The sequence below is a fragment of the Drosophila virilis genome, chromosome 5 (assembly GCF_030788295.1).
Source record: "Drosophila virilis strain 15010-1051.87 chromosome 5, Dvir_AGI_RSII-ME, whole genome shotgun sequence".
Lineage (NCBI taxonomy): Eukaryota > Metazoa > Arthropoda > Insecta > Diptera > Drosophilidae > Drosophila > Drosophila virilis.
In genome coordinates, this window is record NC_091547.1 from 4940389 (window position 1) to 4958618 (window position 18230).

The 18230-nt window shown below is 41.6% G+C and overlaps 8 protein-coding genes across 11 annotated transcripts in view; 3 read left to right on the forward strand and 5 right to left on the reverse strand.

Annotated features, from left to right (window-relative positions):
* Positions 1 to 554: 554 nt before the first annotated feature.
* LOC6625313 (uncharacterized) lies at positions 555 to 1149 on the reverse strand. The gene is made up of 3 exons (XM_070209529.1): positions 1009 to 1149; positions 774 to 950; positions 555 to 710 (listed from the first exon to the last, which is right to left on the reverse strand). Exons 1-3 carry the CDS (start codon positions 1099 to 1101, stop codon positions 555 to 557), a joined length of 426 nt encoding a protein of 141 aa, XP_070065630.1. The 5' UTR covers positions 1102 to 1149.
* LOC6625311 (cysteine dioxygenase type 1) lies at positions 602 to 6716 on the forward strand. 2 transcript variants are annotated; one of them, XM_015174075.3, is made up of 4 exons: positions 602 to 734; positions 3404 to 4106; positions 5521 to 6109; positions 6175 to 6716. In XM_015174075.3, exons 2-4 carry the CDS (start codon positions 4104 to 4106, stop codon positions 6351 to 6353), a joined length of 771 nt encoding a protein of 256 aa, XP_015029561.1. In that variant the 5' UTR covers positions 602 to 734; positions 3404 to 4103; the 3' UTR covers positions 6354 to 6716. The 2 variants fall into 2 exon arrangements, with proteins under 2 accessions (XP_015029561.1, XP_002048754.1); XM_002048718.4 differs by lacking the exons at positions 602 to 734; positions 3404 to 4106 and adding an exon at positions 5221 to 5376.
* LOC6625312 (uncharacterized) lies at positions 2025 to 2576 on the reverse strand. The gene is made up of 3 exons (XM_032435789.1): positions 2484 to 2576; positions 2244 to 2420; positions 2025 to 2180 (listed from the first exon to the last, which is right to left on the reverse strand). The coding sequence occupies exons 1-3, from the start codon at positions 2574 to 2576 to the stop codon at positions 2025 to 2027; spliced, it is 426 nt and encodes a 141-aa protein (XP_032291680.1).
* Positions 6608 to 7767, reverse strand: LOC6625310 (protein FAM136A). Its single transcript, XM_002048717.4, has 3 exons — positions 7626 to 7767; positions 7397 to 7561; positions 6608 to 6953 (listed from the first exon to the last, which is right to left on the reverse strand). The coding sequence occupies exons 1-3, from the start codon at positions 7710 to 7712 to the stop codon at positions 6741 to 6743; spliced, it is 465 nt and encodes a 154-aa protein (XP_002048753.1). The 5' UTR covers positions 7713 to 7767; the 3' UTR covers positions 6608 to 6740.
* Positions 7768 to 7876: 109 nt separating this feature from the next.
* LOC6625309 (protein FAM136A) lies at positions 7877 to 8736 on the reverse strand. Its single transcript, XM_002048716.4, has 3 exons — positions 8532 to 8736; positions 8284 to 8448; positions 7877 to 8210 (listed from the first exon to the last, which is right to left on the reverse strand). The coding sequence occupies exons 1-3, from the start codon at positions 8616 to 8618 to the stop codon at positions 8022 to 8024; spliced, it is 441 nt and encodes a 146-aa protein (XP_002048752.1). The 5' UTR covers positions 8619 to 8736; the 3' UTR covers positions 7877 to 8021.
* Positions 8737 to 8812: 76 nt separating this feature from the next.
* mRpS28 (mitochondrial ribosomal protein S28) lies at positions 8813 to 9850 on the forward strand. The gene is made up of 3 exons (XM_002048715.4): positions 8813 to 9160; positions 9229 to 9350; positions 9600 to 9850. The coding sequence occupies exons 1-3, from the start codon at positions 8897 to 8899 to the stop codon at positions 9811 to 9813; spliced, it is 600 nt and encodes a 199-aa protein (XP_002048751.1). The 5' UTR covers positions 8813 to 8896; the 3' UTR covers positions 9814 to 9850.
* Positions 9805 to 11022, reverse strand: LOC6625197 (probable inactive tRNA-specific adenosine deaminase-like protein 3). Of its 2 annotated transcripts, none has more exons than XM_032436729.2 (2): positions 10396 to 11022; positions 9805 to 10335 (listed from the first exon to the last, which is right to left on the reverse strand). In XM_032436729.2, the coding sequence occupies exons 1-2, from the start codon at positions 10994 to 10996 to the stop codon at positions 9863 to 9865; spliced, it is 1074 nt and encodes a 357-aa protein (XP_032292620.1). In that variant the 5' UTR covers positions 10997 to 11022; the 3' UTR covers positions 9805 to 9862. The 2 variants fall into 2 exon arrangements, with proteins under 2 accessions (XP_032292620.1, XP_002048750.1); XM_002048714.4 differs by having other exon boundaries at positions 9805 to 10338; positions 10396 to 11021.
* A 1138-nt stretch (positions 11023 to 12160) lies between these two features.
* The window catches only part of GEFmeso (Guanine nucleotide exchange factor in mesoderm), a 59422-nt gene continuing 53352 nt past the window's right edge, over positions 12161 to 18230 (forward strand). The window contains exon 1 of one of the 2 annotated variants that reach the window (XR_001450212.3): positions 12161 to 13184. Coding sequence is in view for 1 of the 2 variants with exons in the window: in XM_002048711.4 (XP_002048747.2) it covers positions 13142 to 13184 (43 nt within the window). In the remaining variant the exon portion in view is untranslated. The remainder of the gene's footprint in view (positions 13185 to 18230) is intronic. The other variant, XM_002048711.4, reaches the window with a different exon arrangement.

Genomic DNA, 18230 nt, shown 5'->3' on the forward strand with positions numbered 1-18230 from the left:
GGTTTTTGAAGAACTGGCACACATCTGCACTCGTATCAGACAACCAAGGATGCCAGCCCGTTTGTAGAATTTATTAAGTACCTTATCTATATATAAACTAAATATATATATATATAAATGTAAATATCTGTTTTATCACGCAAAAAAACTAGTGAATTTAATTGTGATTTAATGGATATTTAATGTTATCTACAAAATTCCGTTTATATTAATAATTGTTTTCAGTTGTTTCTCACTTAACGTATCTGGATTACATTTAATGTTATGTTAACTAAACAAACTGTACACAAATGTTATGCGTTGCAGATGCAATTGCGTGCAATGTTAGGCAACTGCTCCTGTCTGTTAAGAGTGTTATGTAAATGTGAAAATGATATTTACAGTCGCAAGATCTGGAGCATCTAACTGGCATTTCAGAGTTAAAGCGACTTGAAAGTGAGGTAGGTTGATTTAAGTAAACTTTAAATGAGTTTAGATTAAGTTGCCAGTAATATATTTTTATCTATATTCCAGATCAATCTTTTTCCACAGACATTACTTAACATATTTCTCAACTAGTCGGAGTAAACAATCGAACCGTTGACTTGAAAAAGTATTTTCTTATTGTGATACCAAGTTGTGTGCAGTGCATATTCGCCATGTTCGACGGGAAATGGCTTCAAAATATTATCAGGCATCGTCCAGTCCAGAACCTGAATATCCGTATTAGCCTGAACGAAAGGGAATTTACAAATGTATGCAGATAAGTGAATTAAAAGTATAAAATCTCTTACCATATAGGGGCAGGTGTGATTCAGGGTCGTATATCCATTCAACCTCTTGAATATTTCATTCAATAGTAAAAATCTCTTGTGGTACCTGAAGTACTCGCACATGTCTGCATTCGTATCATACAACCAGGGATGCCAACCACCACGTTCACGTTTGAAGAACTTAAAATTTACCTTTAACTAAAGGAAATCACTTAAAAGTTATTAGCTTATTTTGAATAGAGAGATAATATTGTACCTCTCTTATGGTTCTTGTCAGTCTAAATCGCACGTTCATGAGATATTGATTGCGGTTTACGGCCTTTATAAGACACTGCTCCAAACTTACCATATCTGTCTGAGGGGCTGCACATTTAAGGCTGTTGATCTTGAGCCTTGCTTGGATCTAAGAGACCAGCATTGTGTAATTTTGAGTGTTATTAATTTATAGAGTACTCACAGGCATACAAAATAACCATAAATGAAGCACTATTATAAAGCCAAGTGGCTGGGCCATGATCTCAACGCTGACTGCATAAAAGATATAAAAACCTAATGATATATATAGAATAGATTTGAAATTTATATATCATTTAGCGAGTGTATTTATATACATATATGAAATGTTCTGCTTGACTTGATTGAGAGTTAATATGTGGGGTATAAAACGCATTTGTTAGACAAATGAAAAATTTGCTATATACATAAATATATATATATATTATTGCATTATTGTTTTCAATGTTAGACTGTAGACTGATAAGAATATGTTGAAATTTGCATGTTTTCGGTTCATTGGCTGTTGAGTAGATTTGGCAGGAAGTAATGCGGTCAGTTGCGAGTTCGAACCCCGCCAAGGAAACTTTTTTGTTTTGATTTAATAAGTATTGGAATAAGAGGGTTCAGGGCATTCCCTAGTCGGTAGCTACCGACTAGAACCTCTTACTGTTTAATTTACATATACAGATTACATTTAATTTTATGTTAACTAGACAAGCTGTAAACAAATGTTACAGTAGTGCAGTGTTAGACAACTGCTTCTGTCTGTTAATGATCTAATGTTAATTTAAAATGCAAGCAAATGTAAACACTGTTACTCGTCCAACATTTTAACAGATGTACAGAAGCCTAACTCTGCTGCTCTGTTATTTACAGGCGCAAGTTCTGGAGGATAAAACTGACATTTCATAACTAAACTGTAACTAAGTTTAGTTTAAGTTGCCAGTAATATATTGTTATCCATATTCCACATACATTACTTAACATATTGCTCAACTAGTCGGAGTAAACAACCGAACCGTTGACTTGAAAAAGTATTTTCTTATTGTGATACCAAGTTGTGTGCAGTGCATATTCGCCATGCTCGACGGGAAATGGCTTCAAAATATTATCAGGCACCGTCCAGTCCAGAACCTGGATCTCCGTATTAGCCTAAACACAAAGGAGTTTACAAATGAATGCAGCTAAGTGAATCAAAAGTAGAAAAACTCTAACCATATAGGGACAGGTGTGATTCAGGGTCGTATATCCATTCAACCTCTTGAATATTTCATTCAACAGCACAAATCTCTTGCGATTTTTGAAGAAATCGCAAACATTTGCATTCGTATCATACAAAAACGGATGCCAGCCACCACGTTCACGTTTGAAAATCTTTAAATTAATCTGTAACTAAAGGAAATCGTTTAAAAGATAATTCCTCATTTCGTGTAGAGAAAACACTTGCATGCGTACCTCTGTTATGGTTTTTATCACTTTATATCGCACGTTGATGAGATATAGATTGCGATTTACGGCCTTTATGCGACACTGCTCCAAGCTAACCATATCTGCTTGAGGGGCGTCACATCTGAGGCCGTTGATCTTGAGCCTTGCCTGGATCTGAGGGACCAGAGTTTCATAATATTGGCTGTCCTTAATCTATAGAGTACTCACAGTCATACAAAATAACCCCAACTGAAGCACTATTATAAAGCCAAGTGGCTGGGCCATGATCTCAACGCTAACTGAATGTAATATGTATAAAAACTAAGGATATATAGAATAGTTTTAAAATGTATATATCATATACATATATAGCTATAATTTTCTGCTTGAATACGCAACAAATGCGAGAGTTGATAACTCAAAGTTAATATATATTTAATGTTTTAATGTTGAAGCATAGATCACAAAGTGTTTTTATAATTTACATACAGAGATTGAATTTAACATAGACTGATAAGAAAAATATGTTGAAATTAGCATCTTTTCGGTTCATTGAACTAGTTCGTCAAATTTCCCATTTGTTGATCAACTTTTCCCATAGAAGTGACGACAATTGTTGTTATTATTTCTTGTTTTTAAGTATAAATAATTTACGTCATAATATTTTTTGCAGAATGTCTATGTAAGTGTTACAGGCCAAAACATGCGCCATTAATCAAGATGTTCGCATAAATTACAGTTCATTAAACTCGAGAACGGAATGTAGAAAGCTGCAGGTCAATAGTTTATGTTAATGTTAAGTGTGTGTTTCGGGTCAATGTTAAAAATAGCACACAGGCAAAAATAACATACATAACGGGAAAAGATATCGACGAGCACAGGATGTGCTCTTTAAACCCTTCACATGTGTGCGGCACATTTACAGTTTGTTTTCTTCTTTTATCTAGTTTTACAGTTGGGCTGATAAACAACACTTGACACACATATTTTTCGTCTGGCACAGCATTTGACCCTAGGCCAAATTTCAGATACCAACAACAAAAGCAAATCTCCTAAGGCTTGGCTTCCCACAGAGCCGATCGATGGTAGCTGCTTTCTTCTGCAAATATCGAAAAAACAACAACAGAAGCAGCAGCAGCAGCAGCAACAACAACAACAACAACAACGAGTCGTCTTCATAATTAATAGTTGCTGATGGGTCTGCAAAGGCGAAGACAGCAACAACAACAGCAACGACTCAATGGTTTTAGAGGCAACGCAAACAAAGCCGAAAGAAAAGCAAAAGAGAAGCAAGCAAATATGCAAATAACTAAAACAACAACAACAGAAATAACGACTACAACGGTTGAGCAGCAGCAATGGCTGCCAGCGTCGGCGTCGGCCAAAATGCGCTCAAAATGCTATTCGAGTCCGTCGCATGTCACTCAAATTGCGTTTTGAGTGAAAAACTGACGTTTTGCATGGGCCAACGGATTCCCATAAATTGGTGAAAGATACCAAAAACGCGCACACAAACCAACTGAACGGCGCCGCATTCAACTGGCAGAGCCACCACACGCAATTTAACAGTGTTGCAGTGCAGTGCAAATACTACAATTGAACGCAATTCCAAACCTGATACAAAGGCGCAAAGTAAACAAACACAAAATGGTAAGTAAAAACGCATCCTTAACACATTTGTTGCACAGTGCAGTTTGTTGAACTGTGGGCGTGGCGCGGAAAATGCCTGCACCAGCTTTTCGCTCGGCCTTTAACCTGTTGCGAAAGTTGTGCGCCAAGTTTTTGGCGCATTTGAAAACGATTGCAAAAAAAAAAAAAAAGCCAAAAACGGTTTTCAAAACTGAAATTGGCCAACACGCTGTGAGAGTTTTTTTTTGCTGTTGTTGTTTTTGGCTGGAAATAACAGCCAAGTCATGGCGAAAATTATGTGAGCCGCAATTAAGCATATGTAAAGTGTGTGTGTTTTTTTTTTAGCTGCCTTTTTTATTTGCATGCAATAAACGCACGATTTCAAGTGTTGCATTTACGGCTCATTAAAATGTTTAAGCGGGGCTTTGGCTTAAGACCTTAGCTTAATAGCTTTTGTGCTTTTTATTGGGCTTTCATTTCGGCCCAAATAAGCCGCGGAAGCTTGCCCCGAAAAACGCCTTGAAGTAGGCTCCATATTTAGCTGCTCCTTTGGGTAGAATTTACTGCCTTAAAGCTTCTTCAATCTTCTCCCTGACAAACGGATGCGTTACTCATCTTTCAATTTGAAAGAACTAACTCAATTTGTACAGAATTTGGGCTTGTCTGCGCCATGGAAATCCGCACAAAATTCCAGAAATGACGCAAAAAATATCTGCCCACGAGCCAAGGTGCTTTCCTTGGTAAATGCCCGCACTTGATTATATATACAATATATATATATATATATATATATATAAATAAGTCCCCCGATCAGATGCGTCAGCGGCCAGCTTGAATAACAAATTTTGGGCGTCGTTATCAAATGGGCCTGGAGCTCATTAAGAGAACACCGAAAGATCCATAATTCGGGTCGGGCTAATCGCAGTTCCGATGGATGTTTGCGTGTGCCTGACCAGCTGGGGCCAGCTGTTGCGCTCCTGGCAACATATTCCATAGCACGGAGATCGTTGATAATCGGCTGGGTTGAGCGTTTGTTATTTATTCCATATATATATATATATATAGTAGCTATATACTTGGCATATATGGTTGATGTTTATAAGAAATTGTCGGATTATTGACTGACAGTCGCATTCGCAATCAGTCGCTTGATTTAAGTGGTCCGAGCTCGGAATATATACACAATATACTTAGAAAGTCAGTGGGAGATTCATCTAAAAGCAAATCAGAGCTATCAGCCAGAGGAGATTAACAACAACACAGCGCGCAATTCATTTAAATCAATCAAGAAGTAAGTTTACAGCGATTATGAATCTATAGTTAGATCTGTATTTTTCCACTGAATCGATCAGGCAACAGATTGAGCCTTCAGCAAGCCCTTCCCCATGCCATGCTATAAATAGTCTAATCAATCCATCAATTTGCCCAACGACAGGTCAATCAGAGCACGTGCAAAATGGCCCTGTCCAAAATCGATGCCATCGATACGGACATCGAGCACATCGACCAGGAGAAATATCTGCGCCAGGCCACGCAATATTATTGCGCACTCGAAAAGCCGCTGAAATATGGACCCGTTGTGGAGACCCTGCCGGATCTGATATCGGCGCTGCATCGGGAATTCGAGTCGAACTACGTGAACATCGAGATGGTCAACCATTTGATGCTCAGCTACAAATCGAATCCCAAGGAATGGCGCAAGTATGCCAAGTTCGATCGTTACACGTATACGCGCAATCTGGTCGATGCCGGCAACGGGAGGTTCAATCTGTTGATACTCTGCTGGGGCGAGGGGCACAGCTCGTCGGTGCACGATCATGCCGATTCGCATTGCTTTATGAAAATGCTCAAGGGTGAGCTGCGCGAGAAACGCTACCGTTATCCCAATCGAGCCACGAGCAGCGAGGATCAACAGCAGCACCAGCAGCAGCAGCAGCAGCACGAGCATGGCGAGATCAATGACCACGAGCTACAGGAGATCGGGGACACGCCCATACCCGTTAATGATGTGGCCTATATAAATGGTGAGTGCCAAACGCGATACGCCCAATTATGCCTTATTTCATGCATCATTTTGATACGCACACAGATAACCTCGGCCTGCATCGCGTGGAGAATCCCAGTCATGCGGATACGGCCGTCTCGCTGCATCTATACTGTCCGCCCTTCGATACGTGCAGCATTTTCCAGGACAATGGCAAAAAGGCCACGGCCAAGGTGACATTCTGGAGTAAATACGGCGTGCGAACCAAGCCAACGGAGCAATAGATTTTGTGCAAAACACTTCCATAGTTATATTTATATAGTTCTTAATGTAGTTTATATTTAAGTCTTAGCTATACCAAAAATACGTGCCAAAATCGCGTACACAACTTACATGTTCCCATTTGACATAGAAAAAACACAAAAGCACAAAAACAAAAACTAAATGTCCAAAAAAACAATCTTATCAATTGCGCCTTGAACCCTCCACAGGCAGCAGAGCTTATCAATTCCTGGCTTTGAAAAAGAAACACGTCGAATTTAGCACGGGCTGCTGTTTTTCTATTTTACATACGCGTTCACAAAGTAAAAACCCAATAATCTCTTAACTGGCAATTAGAATAAGAATAAAGGCAGAAAAAAAACTGATCCCCAATTTGTATACTCGTTCGTTTAGGCATCGTGATTCTTCTGATCGCGCAGATGGGATCGTCGCGGCACACCCCGATCGAGTGTCTTCTGGATGCTCTTCATCAGACCCGGCAACAGGGTGATATGCTTGTCCACACAGTTACCGGTGCAGGTCTCAAACAGATGCTTCGATCGGGACATATCACGCTCGTTGGGATTTGCTGGCAATTTGGAGCGTGCATCGCTATTGCATTCCTGGCAAGGAACCGGAAAGGATAGGATTACCAGACAGGTGAGTTAAGTTTGTGTTCTCATCATATATCTATATATATTTCTATGCTAAGAAGTTGTCTTATCTCTATGAGAATTCAAATTTCCTCCAACTGTTCCTATAATATCATAAGAGGGCTTCGATTTTATCCTGGCTGACTTTGGCTAAAATAGTTCTGCGACTGATAGCTTCTACGACAACTAATTGATATTGTGGCCATATGCTGATAAGAAATTACACAAATCTGTTCCATAGAAGAGCCTAATATGTACATATAATAGATAATCATAATACGTAGGGAACTGCCCTCAAAAATTGAGAGACTAGCTTGGCATAGCAACAGACTATATCTGGGCTTGATAAGGATCGAGCTTGGCTCTTCTGCCCAGTGGGATTAGCCCCATTTATGATATTTTTGTGTACGCACCTTGACACAGCTCTGTAAATGATTCTGAAAATTGCCCAGCTCGTTTTGCAGATAGTCCTGGGCATCCATTAGGGGCGAGGCGCACTTCTCGATGCAGCGTTGAACGCTGTCCAAGGTGCCGCGCTCATCATCGCAACAGTTGGCGGCACAGCGATGCATTGTGTGCTGTTGCACATGGTATAGTTGCTTGATTAGCTCTGGGCAGATGCTCTACTCGCCTTGAACTCACCTGCATGCGTCGCAGATGGGAGCGATACATGTCCTCAATCATGTCGCTGATGGCGCTCTCTAGGCGCCGCTTCTGTTGTTCCACCATTGGATTTCGTATAAATTAAACAATTTGGAAAACAAAAATAAAAGTCGATTCTTTTGGTTCTCATATATATATATATATATATATGTAGACTGTGCTGTTATTAATAGGAAAGCAAACTTGATCTCAATTAAACAAACTTTGTTTTCAAATTATGGCGCCAAAAATTCTGAAAAAAAAATAACAGCATTTAATTTGCGGCTATAAAAGTGGATTTAGTTAACAATATTCCATGGCCAGACATTAGAAAAGGAGCTCAACTATTAAAGTTAATTAAGATTAAATGCAACACACATGCATATACACAATGAGTTAGGCTTGGGGTATTGCTTCGGGTCCCTTGGACAGAACCGACTTCATGGTTTTCATCAGATTGGGTATGAGCCCGACATGCTTGTCCACGCATTGTATGGCGCAGCGCTCGAACTGATCTGTGTATTTGGCTATTTGATCCTCGTTGGGAGTGGCTGGCATTTTGACCTTGACATCGTCGTTGCATTGCTGTCGGGCATAAAAGAAAAGTCTGTGATTTAATCTCTCTCTCTCGCTCTATATGTGTGTCCAATTGGCATACCATGACGCAACGTTGTAGTCTGCCCTGAAATTCGCCCAGTTCGTGCTGCACATAGTTTTGGGCGCGCGTCATCGGCGCCGAGCAGCGATCGACGCAGCGCTGGACGCTGTCAACGCTGGAGGTGCCGTCCTGGCAGCACTTTGCCGCACACAAATGCATTTCTGTCTGTTAGGATAAGCAAAAAAAAAAACAAAAAAACAGCGTTTGTAAGGTTTTTCCAATTGGATTTGGTGTGTGCGGCAATTTACCTGCATTTTGCGCAGATGCGTTTTGTCCATATCGTCGATGAGCTCGGTGACGGCCGACTCGACACGCTGGCGCTGTTGTTGTATCATTTTGACTGTTTGTCGATTGTGGCTTTAAATCAACTGCAACTGCTGATTTCGTAATATATATAAACTAGAAAAATATGCCCGGCCGCCAGACAGCGTGTTTTGTAATTCGTAACGATAATTGTCTAATTATCGATAACCGGCACAATCGCTGTCTAGTTCAGTCAGCTGTTCTTGGCTGCATGTGGCGGCGCGTCGATAGTTTTGCTAGCAATTTATCGGTTTAGTTGCAATTCACGCTTGTTAAACTCTTTTTTTCTAATATTTTATGAATAAAAAACATGTCGCTGCTGCACAAGCTGGCCAGGTTCACACAACAGACTAGTTGGCGTCGCCAATTATCTGCTACACAGCGCACCTTTAGCGCCAACAACAGTGCAACAAACGCAAGCGTCGGCAATGTGAACGAGGAGCAGCCGGCAGACCAGGCCAAAGGAGGCTTCGCTCGCGCCTTCGAGAAATACACGGCACCTGCAGCGCCAGAGCCGGCGCCCGTGGACAATCAAAGCTTTGCATCAATGCTGCGAAATTCCAAGTTCATTGATGTAAGCAGACACATGACCAAACGATGGTACTCCAGCGTGTTTATGTAATCTCTGCCAAACAATTGCAGCTGGGCGATTCCGAGGGCAAGGTGGTCAGCGGCAAAATATTTCATGTTGTCGGCGACGATCTGTACATCGACTTTGGCTGGAAATTTCATTGCGTTTGCACGCGACCGGCGCGCAATGGCAGGTAAGACAGACACATACATACATAAGCAGATAACACCCGGCATTGCCCGGTTCAAATTTGTCGAAATATTTCAAACGTGTGAATGGACTTAAGCTAAGCTTTTCATCAAATGCAACGACTGTAAAAGCATGCAGCTGCGCAGCTCTTACAGCGTTGATTATCAATCACTCAGTCAATCAATCAATCAATCAATGAGTCGAATCAGCAACAGCTTTTAGATAATGGAAATCAATTGGGAATCCTTTGCAGCGACTATGTGCGCGGCGCACGCGTGCGTCTGCGTGTCAAGGACCTGGAGCTATCCACCCGTTTCTTGGGCTCCAGCAAGGACATCACCATTTTGGAGGCAGACTGCCAGCTGCTCGGGCTGATATCGACGCCCACGCGCCAGGCCAGCGCCAGCTCCAGCGCCAGCCGGAGCACATTGGACGCACCACGAATCGAAACATTGCTATCAAATTAAATCTATTATTCAGTGCATAAACAATTGTCAAAAGAAACATGGTTTAAGTTCATGTTGTAAACTGGAAGACCTCGTAGTGATGATTCAGCTCCTTGACCGAGTGCAGCTGGAAGCTCGTGGCCAAGGCGCCGTCGTCCGATTGCTCCAGAAAGAAGATGCGTTTCACGCGGCTGTGCACCAGCGCCATGGCGCACATGAGGCAGGGTTCGCGCAGCAGATAGACATCGTAGCCGGTGCACAGATAGGGTCCGTATTTGCTGAGATTATCCGCCTGTTGATCAACAGCGGAAGGCTGTTCGCCACGGCGCGGCAGCTCGGCGCCGAACTGCAAATCCTGGCAAGCTTCCTGCTGCTGCAGATAGTCGTAATATAGCCGTGGCAGGCCGCGCAGCGTGCTAGTTGTACTCGGCTCGTCCTCAACGAACTGCAGCTGCGTCTGCCAGGCGCCGCCTCGTTGACTGCGCGCCACATGATCCACCAGCCACATGGCGCAATGCTGATGGCTGCTCCCGCTGCTGCCGCCTGCTGTGGAAATTGATTTGGTTAAATTGCTGTCATCTCATATCATGTCAAGATGCGCACCTGCTATGGCCACAATGCTGGGATTCCGGGGATCCACGCATATGCCCACGGGCTGGCCTCCGTTCACATCCAGGGAGAGGCTGCGCAACAGCTGCGCCATGCGCTTGTGGAAGGCACGTTGGCTGGCCGTAAAGTTGCTGCCATTGTGCAGGGATTCGGCATATTTATCGGGATGAAATTTGCATGGCCAGTACTTGATCATCTGCTCGTATTGGACGCGCAGCCGGGCGCAGCTGGCGGGCACCTGGACGACATGCACGTTGCGGCACAGCGCCTCCAGCACATTGTCGGAGATTTTGTGCAGTTTTAGATGCTGCTCCAGCGTGTCCTTGATGTCCGCCGTGGGGCATATCAGCACGCTTCTGTCATGGACACGCTTCAAATGCTGAAAATGTGGCAATTTCTGGGCAAGCTCTTGTATGACCGCTTGCAGCTGCTGTTTGGTTTCCACTTGACTGCTGTGCACCTGGATGAGTGTTATGTCCTTCTTATATTCGTCGGATAGCACGGCTTTTATGTCCAGGCTGTCGTCCGGTGGCTGCGTTTTGACCTTTTTCGCTGCGGGCGGACTTAAAATATCCGTACTTCCATTGTTGTCCATTGCTGCGATACTATCGAGTAGTCAATGATTTTTTTAGTTGTAAGAGCGCTAAGTATCGATACAATGGTTAACAGGGCCACCTACGCGCTGTTATCGTGGCGTTGCCAAACCGATAGGCATATACTATTTATCGTAATCGAGCGCCTTGAAAAGTTAGCCGCGCGCCAAACGTCAAACGATTCAAATTGAAATTCAAAGTAATGTGGTTTTTATAAAATGTTCCTATCCGAAAATTGTTTTCTGTGCTGCATAAACCTATACTATGGCTGCATTTTAATCGGCATCTCGGGCCTTTTAATCTCGATTGTGGGCTTAGTATATGTCATATCCTGCATTTGTCCTGAAGCATCGCTACTTTTGGCAGTGCTGGCAATAATATTTCTAATCATATATTTCCTGGGAAAAATCATTTTACTTATTGGTATTGCATGTGTAAGTTTTAACCGAGCCTTTTGTGCACAAATAACTTGAGTGGAATTTTCCTTTTGGTACAGAAATACTGCTTTTTAATACTGGTCTCCTTTTTTTTGGCCCTGTTGTCCCTTATTTTTGCCATTATTGTATTGATAGTGTATGCGGCACTGGGTGCAGCCTTATTGTACGTCGGCTTGGGAATTATATTCATTCTAGGTAAGTTATTAACAATAGCGCGGCAAAAACAATTAAAACGTTCATTTATTTTAGTGGAAATCTACTTTGCATGGGCTGTAATTTCTTATTGGAATGTTTGCGCTAATTGCTGTTTAGCATAAATTGTTTTAAATGTATTGTGAAATTTAAAATGTACAAATATAACGTATATGTCGTGTTTAGAATATACGCGTAACAGTTCCTTCAACATTTTATAAGTAACAGTGCCATTTTGAGTTTAGCACAATTTGGTAACGCCAGTCAATAACATACACTGTTAAGTGAGTGCCGCAGTAACAGATCAGTTTAGATCATTTGCGGCTACAATAACAAAGCCTTTTGAGCAAAACAAATTATTTACTCAAATTTAATATGTCGTTAATTGTGAAAAATATACAGTAAACAGTGCTAATGAATAACTACAAGATTTCATTGTTAACAACACCGAACAACAGCTAAATTGTGGCATTAAACATGCAGTTTTATAACATGTACTATTTTATAACAGCCATTCGAATTGTGTTGGCGGCAACGCGCATTCAGTTCGCTTCGAAACGTCGTGTGGGTGAGTCGTCGCCGTCGCCGTTTCTTTCCATCGTCGTTGTCGTTGAAGGCGCGTGCGTGCAACGCTTTGTTGGAAGTGCTTGTTGCTGTGAGAGTGTTTTCCACAATTAGAAGTAACGGTGCGAAGGTGAAACTGGAAAGTCAGCGGAGCGTCCATTCCAAGTGCATCTTCAAATTGAGTAGTGTTTGCAATTTGTTTTTGTTATTCAAGTGTTTTTTACCTGTGCCCCCAAACCAACTACTACAGCAACAACAACAGCAACAACAAAGTTGAAGAGCGAATTAAACAAATATTGTAAAAATCAAAAGCCTAGGCAAAGTTCACAGCCGGTTTAGTCATACGCGAATTTCTGAGAATTCTACAAGTTGATTTGAGAATCGCCAACTGCTGGCTAAAAAAAAATCCATCTAACAGTCAAGTGTGCGCGCCTGAGTGTGTGTATGCGTGCGTGTGTGTGTGCGCATGCATGTTCTATGTGTGTATAACAGCTGTTGCGCTGCACTTCCAGTCTAAATTGCGTACTTATTAGGTATTTGCTCTGCGCGAATAGCAGCGATAAGATAGAAGCCAAGACATTTCGCACAGTGTAAAACTCTTGAACTCGCGCTGACGTGTGTGTGTGTGCGTGTGTGTGTGTTTATCTTATCGGTAGACCATTGATTGGAGTAGCTTTTCGCCTTTGCCTAAGCAATGCCGGGTGAAGTCATTTGCGCAGCGACTAAGCGGAAAAGACTATGGACAAGGGGCCTCGACTAGATAGGATATCTAACAAGCCATAAAACATCCACCCCCTCCCAATCCTACCAACCCAATATACTTAGTGCGAAAAAACCAGCCACGCAATCTTTGGCTAAATTTGGACACAAACCAAATACCAAACAAGGCATTGCGAACATAAATCAACTGCAACAGGAGCAACGGCAGCAGCAGTAGCAGCAGAAGTCACCAAGATGGACATAGAATCCGATTCGGACACCTGGGAGGATTTTTTTGGTAAGTGCGTTGCCACATAGTTCGTTGAACCTGCCACCAATCACTTGCTCGGGAATGATCATCATATTGCGATGACTCAGCGCGCAGCAGGACTGCAGCGAGCGTAGATTGTTAGAGATGAGCGCGTGACACGTGCCGTTATACGCGAGAAAAGTATCAGTGGCAGTGTTGCCAATTAAGCTTTTTTTGCCGTCAAATTTAGCTTGTTTGCTTCAGGCTAGTTTTTCATGTATGCTGCTAGACTTAGGCTTATATTTTCAATTAGAAATAGCAGAAAAAAGCCTTTTTAAAGCGACATATCTACATATATGTATGCATAAAACAGTTAACTGGCGAAAGGTATGGCAACACTTTGACACGCGCCCATCTTTAGTGTAGCGTGTGGCAAGGTTCTGTCTGGGGAGGTAGGCGTACGCATTTTCGCATGTTTTAGCATTTCGATTGTCTGTCTCCCTCTGTTGTCTGCCCAAAAATGGCAAAGACACTTACACACACACACGCACAAGAAATGCGAGAGACAGAGGCCTGGCTTTGTTTTTGTTGCCTGCAGTCTGCGCTGGCGTCGTCACTATAACTGTACACTTGAGTTGAAGTGCGTTTTGCTGTAACGGTTTCCAGTTCCATGATTTTTGCGCTGTTTTATTTTTTTCTTCTTGTTTTTTTTTTTTTTTTGCATTTTTCTCGATTCGTGCGGCCGCTTGTAATGAAATTTAATGATAATACATAATTTTTGTTGCCTGAATTTTGACCCAAATTACGTTTGAGCCACCAGCCGAGCGCAATTGGTGTTGCTGCATGGAATTTGCCATTTTATGTTAATCGCCTGCGTCTTAATTATGACCCCGTTTTCAGGTACCATTTGCCTGTTGTTGTTGCCCTGTAATCAAATGTGGTTGGCATGGGCCAGGGCCAGTGGGGTGGGGGCTGTTCCTCGCCCAACAATAATTCAATTGAGCATTAGTCACAGTACTTTATATAAATGCGACTGTGACTTTTTGTTGACTTGCTTAACGGCGAATTGTGCGCTCTTAGATAACAGCAAGTGTACAGGCGGGCAGCCAGAAGGGGGTCACTGTTAGTTTGTGTGTGTGTGCTTGTTGAATGCATCAACTGTGGTTTAACAGTGCGCTATAATTGACACTGTTAATGAGTAACAGAGTAACGCTTACGTGCGAATGTGAGTGTGAGTGAAGTTTTTCATTATGTATGCGTAAATTTATGGTTTGTTCTCAATATTTTTATAATCATGATACTGATAGTACCTACCTGTTACTTTACTGTTCTCTCTTTCTCTCTCTCTCTCTTTCTCTTTATTATCATGTTATTAAGTAATGCCTGCCACGCTTGAATATCGCCTTTCTATGTGATTTTCATGACCTCAAGTAATGCCTACAGAGGTTGTTAACTAGAAATATGCATATAGATATAATTTCTTTGCTTTAGCACGTTTGAAGCAGTAACCCACACACAACGTGTGTTCAGACACTTGTCTGCCTTCCACTTAACAGATAGTTGACCAGACCTACCTAAATCTATATATACATATGTATATACAGTATTTATTGGAAGGCTTGGAGTGGAAGCAGAAAGATGATATCGCTGTCTGTTGCCTGGCTAACATTTGACCGCTTGTGCTATCAAATGTCATTTGGTTGTGTTTGTTTCTTCAATAACCAAAAAACTGAAAGTCAAATAGAAAATTTGTCTCTTGTGTTCGAGTTATTGACACAAGTGCCCGCTGACAGAGTCGCGCATGCACAGCCCCTGGGCAGGTCAAGCCAATATCAGACCCGGCACTTTTCCTCACCTTTCATAAACAAACACACACACAGACAGACGTTCTGCTGAGGAGGACAATACCTTGGTGGCTGCTGTCAAACCGCAAACACCACGGGAGTCTTAACTCTAACGATTCGAGTCTTGAGTCTTAGAGTTCATTTGATATTGTTGCTCTGTTTCTGATTGTGATCTGAGAAAGAAACCTTTTGGGCTCTGTGGCTGTGCCCCCTTTACTGTACCCTGTACCCATTGAAAATTTGTACAAAAGGTTATAATGATGTTGTGAAAAATGTATGTAAAGTGTAGAAATTGATAAGTTTTCAGTTCTCGTATATAAGATGCATAAATGTAGCTTCTTTCGTTGTCCAGCTGTCGATAATTATCGATAACCCAAATATTTGGCATTTAGGCGATAGTTTCTTACGCTGCCTTAAGATCGGTATTTATCGATAAGTACATATCGATTTGGCATTTAGGCGATAACTTCTTCCGCTGACTATATATCGATAAGTATCGATAAGCCATATATATTTGGCTTTATCGATAACAAACCTTTAGATCCTTTAGCTTTATTTCACGGTTTTTCTTAAGGGCAAACCACATAGAAGCTAGGCACAGGGTATTGCCTAGTCTGACACTCTCAGTCAATTGCTTTCTTCACTCTCTTTTTGTGTGACATTTATTTCAAATTTTCTTCTACAAAATATAAGAACTAATAGATTATTGATATTGCTCACACTATATACATATATCTACATTATGTTTATATATATATATATAGGTTCATTGTGTGTGCTTGATAAGATTTCTCCTCTTTGTTGTGATAACGCCGACAAGGCCAGTCGAGCCAGATAAGTCACGCAGCCCTAATTTATATAGATATAAATTCCCCATTGTGCCTTGATCCGAGGGGTCAATTTTTTGCGTCGCCTATTTCCGTTGCCCAATTGTTGGGCTCTGCGCAGTTAATGAAGCTAATTGAAAAAGTTCAAGAAAATTGACGCATAATCAGAGCGCGGTTCATTGGCCAACTAAAGACGAGCTATACTTATGTATGTTTTATTAATTCCCATTACGGCTACATCAAGTATTACCTCACCCAAAAGCTGACTTCTAATTGCACCAAAGCCCTCTCAGTGTGTGTGTGTGTGTGTATGTGTGTATGGTGCTCTACCTACTTAAGGTACTCGAAAGAACTGCGAGACATGTCGTGTCGTTGCGTGTGTGGGCCGTGAGTCGGCGTTTGTCTGGTTGCTTTTTCGGGTTTCTGTTGACGACTGTCGCCCCGGTTCTACTCTAATTGCCGCAAAGTCATAGCTGCATTTCTCTCAGTGTACGCACTTCTTACGTTGTGGGCGTTGCAGAAGGTCGTAAAACTTGCACGACGATCATTGTGCACGCATGTCCCAAAAGGTTTTTCTCAATGAAGCCCACAACAGATGCGGCTCAGGTACTTAATACCCTGTAATCGTGCCAAATGGGGCCGTTTGAAACAGTAAAGATGGACAATTATGGGGGATTTCCACGAAAGAAGTATTGTAATCGATGCTAAATATATGTACAGCAACAATCGATTGTTGCTATCTAAACAGTTTGGTCGATATACATCGACTATCGATAAGATGCCAACAGTAACAATCGATTGTTGCAATTTGGTCAACTTAATCGATTTATAATATATAGCAGTTTCTCAGAATAAACAACACATCTTACGAATGTTATCGATAACAGACACCGAAGATACCAACAGTTAATATCTACTATCGATAGATATTGCGCGAAAGAACATATCGATATAGTTTAACAATAACTATTCACAGCATATCGTTATATATTATCAGTTAATTTCGCAAGTATCGTTGCACATCTTGGATTGTTATTTGTGTTATGATCCTACTTTTTTAGAGGGCATCTTCGAGTCTTTTATATTTTACTGCTGCATCCTTACCTCATGCTGTTTTGTTGCTGTTGTTGCTGTTATTGCTGTCGTAAGTTGTGGGACTTTGACTTTAATGAACGCTTTGCGGCATCGCCATGCCAAATGCAACTGCAAATCGTAGAACCCATTGAACCCCGCCGGCCCCTCTCCTCTGCAGTTGCCCGCCCCCGCGCTCATCCTGTGGCTTTGGCTTTGTGCCGTCGTCGCTCGCAATTCTATTTTGGCAGCAAATTTATAACTTCCTTGGCAAATGCCATTTGCTTAGACAGTTTACGCCTACCCCCGGAGAGTGGCTGCGGGGGCGCACGCCGCAGCACTTAAGCCTGGCTTAGAACTCAAAGAGTGACAGTTTTTGACAAGGGGGGTGGGTGAGGGGAGGGGAAGGTTGAGGCTGAGGTTGGGGGTTTTTGGTGCCTGTCTAAAGAATATTATTGCGATATGACTTACGTTTCGTTCGCTTGATTTACAGGACGTGAGTCACGGGCCAAGACTGCAAGTCTGCGTCTCACAGATACTGTATCTGAGGCTTGAAACTCAGTCGAAGTCGGGTTCGGGTTCGGGTTCGACGACAGCTTTTGGGCAGCTCAATGGAGTGGCAAGCACATTTAAGCTCTGTCTTTGTTATACTCTTGCCAAAAGGCTCTTTGGCTATATCATGAAATATGTAACGTCTTAGAAGTATATATCGACAAATCCATTAAATATTTAAGAACAACTTCAACAGTTTCTACAGCTGCCTCTAAAAAGCTTTATATATCAGTTAAAAATTAAGTTAAGTAAGCTCGCAGTAAAGCTATCTTAGCTGAAACTTGGCCTATATACATAAACTTGGATCAGTTTACTATATCATATAGCTGAGAGTAGAACAAACGCTGTTAGACTTCTTTGGCTGTTTCGCAAAGCTATTTTGAGCAAACTTGTCAATAAAAGCTGCAAAGTATTTCCCATATTTTAGCAAGAAGTTATCATAAGATCTATCGGTCAGAAATTTAGTTTTGCTAGAAACTAGTTTACTGTGTTTAAAGATATATTCAGCATATTCAGCAAATGCAAGTTCTATTTTCGTCCCTCTAATATTTTGTTATAATTTATTAGCAGTATTTAACAGATATAAGATATAGTTCCTTCAAGAACTCATATATATATCATATAGTTGCCTTGGCAAATACCATTCAACAATTGAGTTTTGGTTTATTTTTTTACTTTATTGTTCTTTAAGATAAGCTAACCTAACCTGAAATGTGTGATGTGTTCTCTACCTAAATCAGATTGATATAACATATAAATTTTATATTGGAGTCATTCAACGGATTTTGTTTCCGGCTTAA